Source organism: Protopterus annectens, chromosome 7.part0, assembly GCF_019279795.1.
Source record: "Protopterus annectens isolate FY-2018-M chromosome 7.part0, PAN1.0, whole genome shotgun sequence".
In the NCBI taxonomy this organism is placed as follows: domain Eukaryota; kingdom Metazoa; phylum Chordata; order Ceratodontiformes; family Protopteridae; genus Protopterus; species Protopterus annectens.
This window is the reverse complement of record NC_056739.1, coordinates 1,250,469,775-1,250,482,906: the sequence shown is the minus strand read 5'-3', so window position 1 is coordinate 1,250,482,906 and position 13,132 is coordinate 1,250,469,775. Positions and strand designations below refer to the sequence as shown.

The window sequence follows — 13,132 nt, the reverse complement described above, 5'->3', positions numbered from 1 at the left end:
CTGTGCTGAGGCAACTCTAAAAATTCTCCGAGTCTCTTTTTTGTACTGAGGATAGTCTTGGCATTCCCAATGGAAATGCTCTTTTAAAGTATACAAGGTTTCACCAAAAGAGAAATCCTCTGGAGGGGAGGCAGAAGGAATGGATTCCTCTGCATCTGAATCCTCATAGGTGGATAAGAGCATGTATTCATAATCAGAAAGGTCTGAGTCATCAGACTCCTGGTCTGTAGAACCTGAAGGGGACTGGGGTCTTTGTTTCTTAGCAGGGGAAGTTTGGCTTCCCCTAATCAGCGTAATAAGGTCTTCAGCCATTCTAAGCATTTGTTTTTGTGACATGGGTGCCTGAGCATGCGCATTGGTCATCGGTTTTCTGGGCATAATGCATACTCTGGGCCTAAAAAACTCAGTAGTTTTGGTTAAAAAAGTCGTCGGTTTGATTCGAACATCGGTAGGATGAAAAACTCCCTCAGAAGCCGGTGCCTGCACAGCAGCTCCGGACCCATCTAAGGTAGAGATATCTGCTGGTTCCATAGTCGAAGAAGCATCTCGCGACATGGAATGGGTCTCAGCAGAGGCCTGTGAATCCACAGAAGCTGGCATCAGGAGCTGCAAAGGCACCTCACCGAGTACCGTCAGACTGGTGACTAGCTTAACGGAAGAGTTGCCAGCAGTTTTGGACCTATGCAGTCTGCCTCTGTCTTTATCTTTACATTTTTTCAGAAGATCGGTAGTCGGATGGCTTACCGAAGCCATTTCAGAATATGGAGATCGAGAGCGAAAGAATTTAGTGACAAAGATAGCCCAAAGAAGAATGATTCGGCCGTTAAACAAGGCACAAAACCGAAAGCGAGGGTCAGCGTGGTCTGGGCCTAAACAGGTGATGCAGTAAGAATGAAAATCTCTGTGAGGTATTTGCTTTCCACGGGCAAAACAATTTTAACTTTTTCTGACATCGGTTAGAGCAAGAAAAAAGGATCCCCAATGAGGTGCGAACTGCTTCTACTTCGGACTCCTCCTCGGCAAGAAAGACTGGGGTAATGGCATTGGCTGCCTGTTTTTGTATCCCTGACGTCAAGAAAGAAGCAACAGCATCCGATGCAGAAATACTAAGTCTCTGGTATTCGGGCCGACTGAGGGCTACCTGCAGGCAGACAACCCAAGTGTGATGACTGCAACAGTGAAACATGAAGAACATCTGCATTTAATGGAATGACAAGTCACCTGAGAAGCAGAGCTCAAAAGGGAAATGGCAGAAGTCTTACCCCCAGCATGAGGCATATCAGCCAGAATGTCCCCAAGTTAGGAGAAAAGCCAAGACATACATAGTCATATGGATCTGGGGAATTAGTAGCACCGAAAGCCCAGGTTGCAAAGGTATATACTGTTTTACCATACCTGTCTATGGCACAGCTGCCATTATCAGAAGACAAGAGGGTAGAACAGTACAGCAACTTGGAAAGTTTATCAGCAGATAAACAAGTAGCAGCAGCAGATCAGAGGAAAGGCTTTATTTGAGCTTCAGAAACTTTACAAAACCTGTCCCAGTTTCTTAGTGGCAGGAGGTTGAGAATCGGAGGCCTGAGAAGCTGCAGTGAAAGTGTCCAAAACAACACTAAAGGGACTGCAGAAGACAAGAAGAGAATCTATTTGCAAGAGCTCATATAATCTTTTTTGAACATCAGAAACCTGGAAACAGACCCACTTAAACTGTTCCATCATATGAACCACAGTATCCCTAAAGGATGATTCTTCCATAGGGAGAGTCAGGAGAAAGAGAATTAATAGAAATGCAGATCTGAGAAGACTACACAGCACATCCCACAGACTTTTTACAGCTGCCATAATTTTAATTTCTACTAGGTTTTATTTCATCTAATACCATCTCCATTTACATAAATTAAAAAAACTGTCTTTTGTTTTTTAGGGGTCGCCACAGTGGAACTCCAGTCAGCTAATGATTGGCAGTGAATTTTTACAGTGTCAAGTTGCCAGCCCGGCACCCAGCCTTCAAAGAAGGCACACCCACACATGCACGCACCTACCTGCATGTCTTTAAATTCACTCGACCGCGGGGAGGACATGCAGACTCCACACAGAAGGTGCTCCAGCCGAGAATCGAACCGGAGAACCTCTTACTGTGAGGCGACAACGCTAACCACTGCACCACCGAGGCCTATATCTACATTTACATAAATATACCACATTAATTTAAATGCACATGCAAACTGCAAGAATACAATGATACAATGTGTTTATTAAGAAAATGTACTTCTATATTTCTTATTTTTGAAACTCTAGATTTCTAGTAGCCTCTGCTCTCCCTAGTCAAACTTCACGAATAATCTCGGTCATCTAGTATATTTGTTTAAAATATCTACTCACTTTCAGCGACCAGATCATTTTTATCACTTTTTAAAAGAAATACTGCCTTAAACAATACTGTCATTTAAAGGTGACAAATTTATTTTCTAAATCAGTTCTAAAGAGTTTATTGAAACATAAAAAAAGTGTGCTGTTCTCTGTTAAAGATCATAAAATCTGAAAAAAAAATGTATGCATATCATGAAATGGGAATGATCGACTCAGCGCACTGTTTAATTTACAATCCTTTGACATCCAAATGAAAACTTAAATATACACTAGATTACTATTATTTTTACTGCAAAACAATCGCATAATGAAAGAAATCACAGACTTTTCTTAAAACAATGACTTGACTTCAGATTCTGTTACAGCACAGCGTTCTCTCTCTAGCCATTAAAAATAAGTACATCTCAGAGCCTCAGACACGCAATTTATTTGCCTCTACTCCCTCACACACACAAAAAAAGAACACACCAGAACTGTTTGCAAGTCATATAAAACCCACCTGTTTCCTTTTTTGTGTTGAACAGCCTGACATGCAGTTTGAGTGATTATATTTCCTCTCAGGTCTACAAATTCCAGAATCTCCAAGAAATCCAATACAACCCTCCAGTCAGGAACAACATAATGAGTAAGATCATCCGGCAGCAGCTTCCCATCTGAAATACAAATGATGTATTCAGTTATGTAGCACTTTCTGTTATGGTACATGTGTGCTACACAAGCCAGAATGACATATTCTTACTTCTACTGCACACACCAGTGGTGGATAACTTCCTTGAGAAACTCTCTCACTATGTGATATATATACACAAAGTACATTACAAAAAAAGCAACCACACTGCAATTGGTTTACATAAAAAAGTTTCAATTTCAGAAAACAGCTAATGTATGCTAAAATGATATTTAATGATTCTGAAATAACAGAAATACTAGAACCCAACTGCACACTAAGTACTAAATTTGTATGGAATACCACCATCATTTACATTCTTACGTAATATGTTCACATGTGTAAGCACAAAACACTTTTGGCTTTTCCCGGTTAGGGTTCGCCACAGCGGAACTCCGGTCCGCTAATGATTGGCAGTAGATTTTCACGAACGCCGAGGTGCCAGCTCGATGTTCAACCTTCAACGAAGGCATGACAGGCCAAAATGAAAATCAGTAATCAAAGCTGAAAACCATGAACAATAGTGAACAAAACAAAAGAAAATCAGAAATGATGATCCACCAACATTATGATCTTGGTGAACAATAACGAGGAGGAAGCAGGAGTTGAAATGTGAAACCAAAAGCAAAAATTGCTGCCATTCATTCTATAATAATAATAAAAAGCAAAGTGACCGTCGTAAAATACTGTACATTGTTTCTGTAAAACGTTTAATCTCAGCTTGGCTGGGGAAACATCCATTTCCAGTTTACACCGATTTGTTCTTCGTATCCATTTTTTACCGCCTCACCTTCCAAATGCCATGTCTCCTCCAATTCTCAGTCCATTTGATACCGAACAGTGATACACGGCCACTGACTTGAGCAACAGTCGATCAGAGGAGGCTATCAGCCGGACAAGCAAGAAGACTCTGCTGTGGCAATTCCAACATACTAGACATTGTGTTCCTAAAATCAACTGTTACTTCAAGTCAAATTTTACCACCACTGATGTGCAGTGATCATGGGGTTATAAAGGTTAATGTGTCACTAGATAATTATGCCAAACTGAAATCTAAATCAATGCACAGAAGACCGAGTATATGGAAAAAAAACAGTCTGTATGTAAAACTAACTGGAGCAATGTGTTCAGTGGAAAAACTGCAGATGCAGCGTGGAAAGTTTTGAAAGAGAAACTGAGTGCCATCAAAAAAAAAAAATGTTTAACATCACATCTAGGCATACATCATCAGGGGGCTATATTTCCATAAGAACAAGATACCTGATTTAAGGGGAGAGACAAAAAATATATGAAATGAAAGACAGGTCAAACTACAACTTTGAAAACTGAAATAAACAAGCTGGACAAACAAATTAAACATAGGGCCAGATTCAATAAAGCCTATATTAAAGTGTACATGATATACATTCAAGAACATTCTTATCATATTATTTGTGCTTTCTAGTCACTCAGAAAAATTAAACTAAGTGTACATGTAGTCTACACTTTGTGGCAACCTTTATGAATCCCTGTCAATATTTAAAGCCACAAGAGTATCAGTAGAAAAACTAACGTTAGGAGGAAGAAGGTATGTGTTATGTCTGTTCACTCAGAACTGTGCACACATATTGTAGGCTTTATTGGATCCCGGGGACAGTGTGAGACAAGATCAAGAAAAAAATTGAAGAAAATTTATATAAAGATATTGAGCATAATAGGAAACCTTTTTATAGCTACATAAGATGTGGAAGGAATAAAGAAAACACCAACTGATAAACTGCATATAGGTTGTAAACTTTATTCACAGACACAATAGATTATAGGCAGATTTCTAAAATCTTATGCAAAACAATATGGCTCATCAAAGGGGATGATAAGTTGTCCTAGTGACATCCAAGTAACCTCAGATACAGGAATCAGATTATATTGAAAAGGAACTGCACAAACTGGATCAAAGCAAAGCACAGGGAGGATACAGAATTAGTAATAATGACCAGAGAAATGTTCACTTGAAGCTAGACAGCAAGGGAAGAAACAAGAAACTTTGGAAACACTGATGTAGTCAATGTTGAGGAGTAATAGGCCAGTGAGTTCCCATATGATAGAGCAACATACATACAGGATGAAATTGATAAGACTGTGTCACAGGAAGATGCTATACAACCTTCTATAAAATGAATTCGAAAACAAGGGATGTGCCCTCAGTATGGAAGAAAATGAGTTGTTAGAAGAATGTCTTGATTTAATAGACATGGACAGATACATCAAGAACAATGAAAGAAAAAGACTGCGGAAGGTTAATAAAACCCAAAAAGTCAGAAATCTGATAAAACAAATGAACACAGTAATTAGGACTGCTCATAGAGATACATGCGATATAACAGAAGCAAACAGGATATATTACCGTGCAGCTAAATTAATAAGTTCTACCACAAAAACTCTGGGTAGTGAGGGAAAGGAAGGGGAGAAATCAAATACCATCATGGAAATATCGAATAGAGAAAATTATAAAGCAGTTAGGACAAGAAGTGTCACTGTTAGAAGACTACAGAAAAGGGAATGGATCAACAAAAATACTAAGAAAGATAGATGTGATAAAAGCAATGGGCAATATTAGAACAGATCAGGATCTATCATGCACTATCGCAAATAAACTAAATATCTCAGCACAGGCAGAAAAACTTAGAAGGTAGGAAGATAAATGTAAAGGAAACGTTCAAAATAAGCAATTTACTGATGACCCAAAAAAGGTTTTATACAGAACTGGGAAATAAAGTAAAAGGAATTGAAAGACCACCAAAAAAAGAAGAAATAGATACATTTTTGAGAAGCATCTATGAAAGTCCTATGGAACATAAAGATGTAAAATGGATAGAAGAATAAAAGAAAGAATAAGAAGTTTAAAGGTACAGGATATGAAATGGGATGAAGTAACAGCTAGAGAGATTGAAACAAAGTTAAGAAAAGCCTCTAATTGGAAACCCACAGGCCCAGATGCAGTACCTAACATCTGGTTAAAAGTATTAACATCTTTGCACGAATATTTAGCCATGAGTAAGAATCATTTATATGCGCACCCAGAACAGACAACAACCTGGCTAACAGGAAAAACAATGCTCCTACTTAAAAGTGAACCTGCAAGCTACCCTAAAAATTATAGGCCAATAACTTGCCTTCTGACGACGTATAAACTATACACAGGAATTCATGCTGACAGAGAGTTTATAGTTATTTAGAAGAAAACTCAATTATGGCAATAGAATTAAAAGGCAATAAAAAAAGTCATCTGGAACAAAGGATGATTGTTAAATAAAGTCATAGTGCAGAACTGTAAAAAGGGGAAGAATCTAAGTATGGCATGGACTGATTACAAAAAAAGCATTTGATAGTATCCCTCATTCATAGATAAAAGAGTGCTTAAAAATGTATAAGATACACCCCACACTGATCGACTACATTACAGTGACCATGAAACAGTGGCAGACCACTTTGCAATTAAGCCATGATAAAGGACAAATTGTTATCCCAGGGATAAAAATTCAAAGGGGATATTCCAGGGTGACTCTCTGTCACTGTTACTATTCTGCCTTGCCCTTAATCCATTAAAGTTGTTTACTCAAAGCTTAGGCCATGGCTATAATCTGGCTCCTAGAAAACAACAAAGTGTAAAGACTTCTCACCCTCTCTTTGTCAATGATTTAAAACTGTACAACTAATCAAATGAGGAACTGAAAGCACAACTGCAAGTTGTCAAAACTTTTTCAGATGATTTAAGAATGTCATTTGTTCTTGATAAATGTGCAAAAGCAACCTTTAAAGCAGGAAAACTGCAACACCAGAAAATTATCAGTTTAGGACAAGAATGCGATATAGAAGAACTTGAGCAAGAAGGCATGTATAAATATTTCGGACTTGATGAAGGATCAACAATAAAACATGAACAAATACGAATAAAACTTAGTAAGGAATACTTCAGAAGACTTAAATTAATCCTGAAAACAGCACTGACATCTAGGAACAAAATCCAAGCTATAAACCAATTTGCTCTTCCTGTTCGAACTTTTATTTATTTATTTTACATTTGTTAACCGGGCTAGTCTAACTGGATATACGTCCATTTTCAGTAGAGGCCCGGGGAGAAAAGCTCCAAGCATGAACAGTGACAAAGTTAACAATATAAAAAAACAAGAAAAATCACAATACAGAGGCAGCATTGGTCAAAAGAAAAATTATAGCAATAAAATTATAAACTATAAAAATTATACTAAAAGTTATACTAAAAAATTATACTAAACACAATGGTAGGTATGAGCAAAACCCAATTAAGAGAGAAAAGACATTATATTTTATCCTCATATTACGAAGAAAAGAGTAGTAACTAGATTTGGAGGCATAAGTTAGAGGAGTAGGGATAGGGGTGAGAGCAGGAAGGGGAAAAAGATATCAGTTTGGGTTCACACATGGACAAAGCCAATGAGTTTTAAGATTTTTTTTAAATAGAGAAGTAGAAGCAAGGGTTGATAATTCAGAAGGAAGCTGATTCTAGTTTTTACCTGCTGTGTTTGAGAAAAGTGAATCACCGGCTTTGTTGTTAGATTTAATCGAGGGAGCTAGGAGCTTATTAGCCGAGCATAGTGTAGCCAGATTTTTGTATGGTGTGATTAGATTAGTGAGGATAGGGGTGTTGTTGGGGTAGTATAGGATCTTTTGAGTAATAAGTAATTGTTGACACAGTATATGGTTTTGCAATTTTAGCCATTCAAGTTGTCTGAGGTTGAGGCAGTGGTGAGTTTTAAAGGGGGAGCAGGTGATGATTCTAGCTATGCTATTATAACAGGTGGAGAGTTTAGAGAAGTTGTTTTTGGATAGATTAGTATATATAACAGAGGCATAGAAGAGAGTGGCAATTAGGTGGGTCTGGGCAATAGTTTTCCTTGCAGAAGGGGTAAGGAAGGGTTTAATTCTAGAGAGGGTACCAAGTTTTCTGTTAACAGACTTTATGGTGGTGTTGATGTAGTCATCATAGCCGAGACGATTATTAATCGTTACACCTAGTAGGCGGGTTGTAGTATCTGGGGTTATGTTGGTACCATTGTTAGAGGTTACAGAGAAGAATGGATTAGGTGAGTTATGAGTTGGAGTAAAAAGCAGTAGTTTTGTTTTTTTGGGATTTAGGAGGAGGCAGTGTTGCATATACCAGTTTTCAACATTATGAAAAACAGTTTGGGTGAGGGAGTGGAGAGAGGCTATATTCTTGGCTGAACAGATTAAGGTGGAGTCGTCTGCATATTGAATGCAGGTGGCTTGAGGTATGTTCATGTGTAGATTGTTAATAAATAAGGAAAAGAGTAGGGGACCTAAGATAGAGCCCTGGGGTACTCCAATATTTACTGGGAGTAGTGAAGACAGATTGTTATGCCAAAGTACTGCTTGCTGTATTTTCCAGATAAGACCTAAATCATTGTATTGCATGATGATCAAGAGAATGGGCCTTTAGTTTGTCTAGAAGTTATGGTTAACCATGTCAAACGCTTTTGACAGGTCAATAAATAGTGCAGAGGAAAAGGAGTTATTGTTACGATTTTTATATATAGTCGGTAAAGGATAAGAGGGCAGTCGGTGTGCTATGGAATGGTCTAAAGCCATGTTGGCAGTTTGCTAGTAGGTTATTTTGTAGTAAGTGGTTAAGTAGTTGTTTGTGATACATTTTTTTCCATTATCTTAGCTAATGGGGAGACTAAGGCAATAGGACGAAAGTTAGAAAGCTCAATAGAAGATCCACCTTTATGTAGAGGGATGATGTGGGATACTTTCCATATAGTAGGGATTTTGCCTTCTGAGATAGTTCTGTTAGTAAGGATAGAGATGGGAAAGTCTATGTTTTGGAGTGACTGACTGGCCCCAAAAGGTGTTGGACAGATTAGATAGGAAAACAAGAAGGATGCTTCATGCTCAAATGATTTATAAAAATCAGTGCAGACCAACATTTTATATTCCCCATTCTGAAAGAGGAATGGGCCTCCTTGAAACTGATTATATGTACAGATCTGCAATTGTGGGACTCCACACATATCTACTGACCTTACAAGATGCAAACGTAGTGAAAGTTTTGAAACATGAGGAAAATAAATCTAAGATGACTTCTCTGCTGAATCTAGCAGAAGTTTATCGGTGTCAAGCAGGAATGGAAATCAAACCAGAAGTAGATAAAAATCAGGCAGCAACTGAATGTGCCAAAAAACAGAAGAAAGAATATATGGTGAAGGGTCAGATGAGAAGGCAAGAAATGTGGAAAAGGCATAAATATAGTTGCAAGTATAGAAAATTTCTTGAAAAACTTCATGTTGATCAGGAGCGAACACAAGAATGGTTACGTTAGAATGGTTAAGTAGAGGCAAATTCAAACCAAAATATGAAAGGTTAATACTGGCGTCTATATTATTTCAGTGAACGCTGTTTAAATCGACCCAATAAAGTCGAAATCCCTAAAGCCTGAACACACAGAACAGTGATTTTTTTTTTTCCTCAGGGAAAATCAATGGGCCGTGTTTGGGACTTTGCCATTTCCTCCACTGTAGTGCAATCCAGGAGTTGGTATATTTAAGTAGGGGGTGGGGGGGCACAGCCCTCCACATTAAAGGGTGTGGGGGCAAAGCCCCCACTTTATTTTGTGTTTGGATTTTTTTTTTTTTAACGGAGCAGCAATTTTTTTCTCTGGGAAAAAATTGCTGTTCCGTGTGTTCGGGATTTAAGGATTTCGACTTTATTGGGTCGATTAAACAGCGTTAGCTATTTTAAGTGTTCGCTGAAATAATATAGACCCTTAATATTGGCGACCCAAGATAGTGGGCTGCATACACATTGGTTTATAAAGTCCATTGAAGATGTGGGAGAAACAGACAAATGTAGGTTTTGTAAAACCAAATTGGAAACAGTTGCACACCTCATTGCTGGTCGTGAAATACTAATGGCAGGAGGACTGTATACTGAAAGGCATAACAATGTGGTGAGAGTGTTGCACTGGGGATTGTGCAAACATTATGGTACTGAAGTGGCTGAAAAACACTGAAAACATGAGCCACAAAGCAACATACAAAATGAGGAAGTCTACATCACTTGGGATCATCCATTATCAACAGTTCAAAAGATAGTCTACACAGCTTCATCTTCTTCATCTACAGATGCTAGAAAACTGGATATAGTGGTCCAAGAAAAGAAGACAAGAGTAGCATTGATAACTGAAATTGCCACACCCAGTGACTACAGTGTCTTGGGTACGGACAGCCACAAATTTATAAAATATCAGGATCTGCAGGCAGAAACAAGAACACAGTGGAAGAAAGATACCCAGAAAGTCCCAATAGCAGTAGGAGCCACGGGTCTTATAAAAAAAGAATTTACAGTCGTATTTAGATATGTTACCAATACATAAAACTCCATAAGAACTGCTGAAGGAGTCATTACTGGCATATTGCAGGTGCTGTGATGAGCACTACTGGCTGACATCAAAGACTGAAACAATATTAAATTTCATGAACTTTAATCATACTTTGACTTAGGAATGGGGTCCATTCCCGTCATGGTATTAGAAACCCAAAAGACTTGGAGAAATTTAAAAAAAAGAGAGAGATAGCATAATATATATTACTTACAAAGTCATATAAATATGGGGAGATTCCTCAAGATTGGAAAAGTATAGTTTTGTACCTACCATAAATGTAGATGTCCGATAGGTATGCATCTGCAGTCATAACATATGGGTTGTCCTGCCTCAGGCAGCCCTTCGGTCGGCCGGATTCCAAAGTCTGGGTCTGGCCTCGGCTGATGTCGCACTTCACCCGACATCATAGCTCCTGGGGTATAAAGGCATCAGCCGACGCCATTTTCCTCAGTGTTTCTTGCCCCAGATGCCAGGTGCCCTCTAGGAAGGCTAAATTTGGATAAATGTAGAAAATTCCAAACAGTAGAAAGCAAAATATATATATATATATACATACAAACAAATACACCATAATAGATTACCCCAGCTAGCTAAAAGAGGGGCAAGTACCCTAGGAATACCACAGAGGGGAAGGAGGGTGGGTAATCCTGACTGCAGATGCATACCTATCGGACATCTACATTTATGGTAGGTACAAAACTGTACTATGTCCTTCAAGGATGCATCTGCAGTCATAACATATGGGTAGAATACCATAGCCAAACTGGGGGAGGAGGCACTAAGATAATGATGGTGTAGTTAAGATCCCCTGTAAAACTGCAGTTGCAAAACCTGCTCGGGATCTGGAGTATAAAGGAAGATTGTAATGCTTGGCAAATGTATGCACCGAGCTTCAAGTAGCAGCTTCTAAAATGTCTTTGGTAGCCACTCCTCGTAGGAAAGCTGTAGTGGTGGCTGTGGCTCTTGTGGAGTGAGGCCTGATATTTTCAGGAGTTGTCTTTCCATGAAAAGAGTAGCAGAATCGAATGCAATTTCCTATCCATTTTGAAATTGTCTGCTTGGAAATTGCTTTTCCTTGCACTCCTGTTGCATATGCTACCAGAATCTGGTCAGTTTTTCCTGCTGGTTTTAGTTCTGTCCAGATAGTAGCGCAGTTGTCTGTGTACATCCAAGGTGTGCAATAGTTCCCCCCCCCCCTGTTCTGTGGGTTAGGGAAGAACGTAGGTAAATGAATAGCTTGGTTCAAGGATACCCTGGATACCACCTTTGGCATGAAAGTAGGATTGGTTCTCAGAGACACTCTATCCTGGTGAAAGATAAGGAAAGGCTGCACTGCCATTAATGCCTGTAACTCGGATACCCTTCTTGCTGAAGTGATTGCTAGAAGGAAAGCAGTTTTCCAAGATAAGAACTGTAAGTCTGCTGATGCAGCTGGTTCAAAAGGAGGAAGTGTTAATTTTTCCAGCACAAAATTGAGATCCCATGCAGGCAGAGGTGGTTTCCTTGGAGGCTTTACATTTTTGATCCCTCTTAAAAATTGTCTGAGGAGAGGGTGAGAGAGGATAGGAGGATCCATGTTGTACTCTGCTGAAATTGCTGAAGCATGAATCTTAATGGAAGAATAGGACAGCCCATTGTGGAACAGTTCTGCTAAGTATTCTAGGATGTGTGCTAGGTTTGCCAGTGTGACATTTGTTCCCTTTGATGCACTCCAAATGAGGAATCTCTTCCATTTGGCTGAGTATGTTTTTCTTGTGGAGGGTCTGCGAGCCTCCAGGATAATGTCCTTGACCCTCTGAGATAAAACAGATTGGTTTTGTTTTATGCAATTTTCCAGGCAGTTAGCTGCAGCGTTTTCAAGTTTGGATGCAGGGTCTTGTAGTTGTTCTGCGTTAGAAGTAAAGGCCATAGAGGTAGAGGCCATGAGTTCGTCCGAGACGTGCTTCTCAGTAGCGGGTACCAATGCTGCCTTGGCCAGTCTGGAGCTATCAGAATCACCTTTGGCTGTTCCTCCCTGATCTTCAGTAGAACTTTGTACATCAATGGGAGAGGTGGAAAGGCATAAACTGTCAGGGCCTTCCAGCTGAAAGAAAGGGAGTCCACCCTCCAGGCTTGTGGGTGGTATTCTCTTGAGCAGAATTTCTTCAGTTGGTGGTTGAGTGGGAGGCGAACAGGTCTATCTCTGGCATTCCCCATTTCTTTGTTATGTTTTTGAAGATGTCTGGATGCAGCATCCATTCGTGAGCATCCGTGGTAGTTCTGCTTAAGCTGTCTGCTAGTGAATTCTCTTTTCCTGGTACGAATCTGGCCTGCAGTTGAATGTTGAGATTCAGGCCTAGGTTCCACAGGTCCATTGCCATCCGGCATAGAGGGTAGGAATGCGTGCCTCCCTGTTTGTTGATGTACCACATGACTGTGGTATTGTCTGTCCTTATCAGCAGGTGTCCTTGCTGGAGGAATGATTTGAATGCCTCGATTGCATGCTTCACTGCCAGCATCTCCTTTAGATTTATGTGTAGATTCAGCTGGTCTTGAGACCATAGGCCTTGGATACACTTCCATGTGTGCCCCCCAGCCTAGGTCTGAGGCGTCCGTGGTGATGGTCTGCCTTGGTTGTGGTTTGTGGAAAGGCAACCCTCTGTTGGTCTGGCAGGCCTGAGCCCACCACAGGAATT

General features: G+C 39.6%; 1 protein-coding gene across 1 annotated transcript in view; it reads right to left on the bottom strand.

Moving 5' to 3' along the window:
- The window catches only part of DIS3L (DIS3 like exosome 3'-5' exoribonuclease), an 830,646-nt gene that overhangs the window by 736,417 nt on the left and 81,097 nt on the right, over positions 1-13,132 (bottom strand). The window contains 1 exon segment of the mRNA XM_044077862.1: positions 2,870-3,023. Within this exon segment, the coding sequence (XP_043933797.1) occupies positions 2,870-3,023 (154 nt within the window).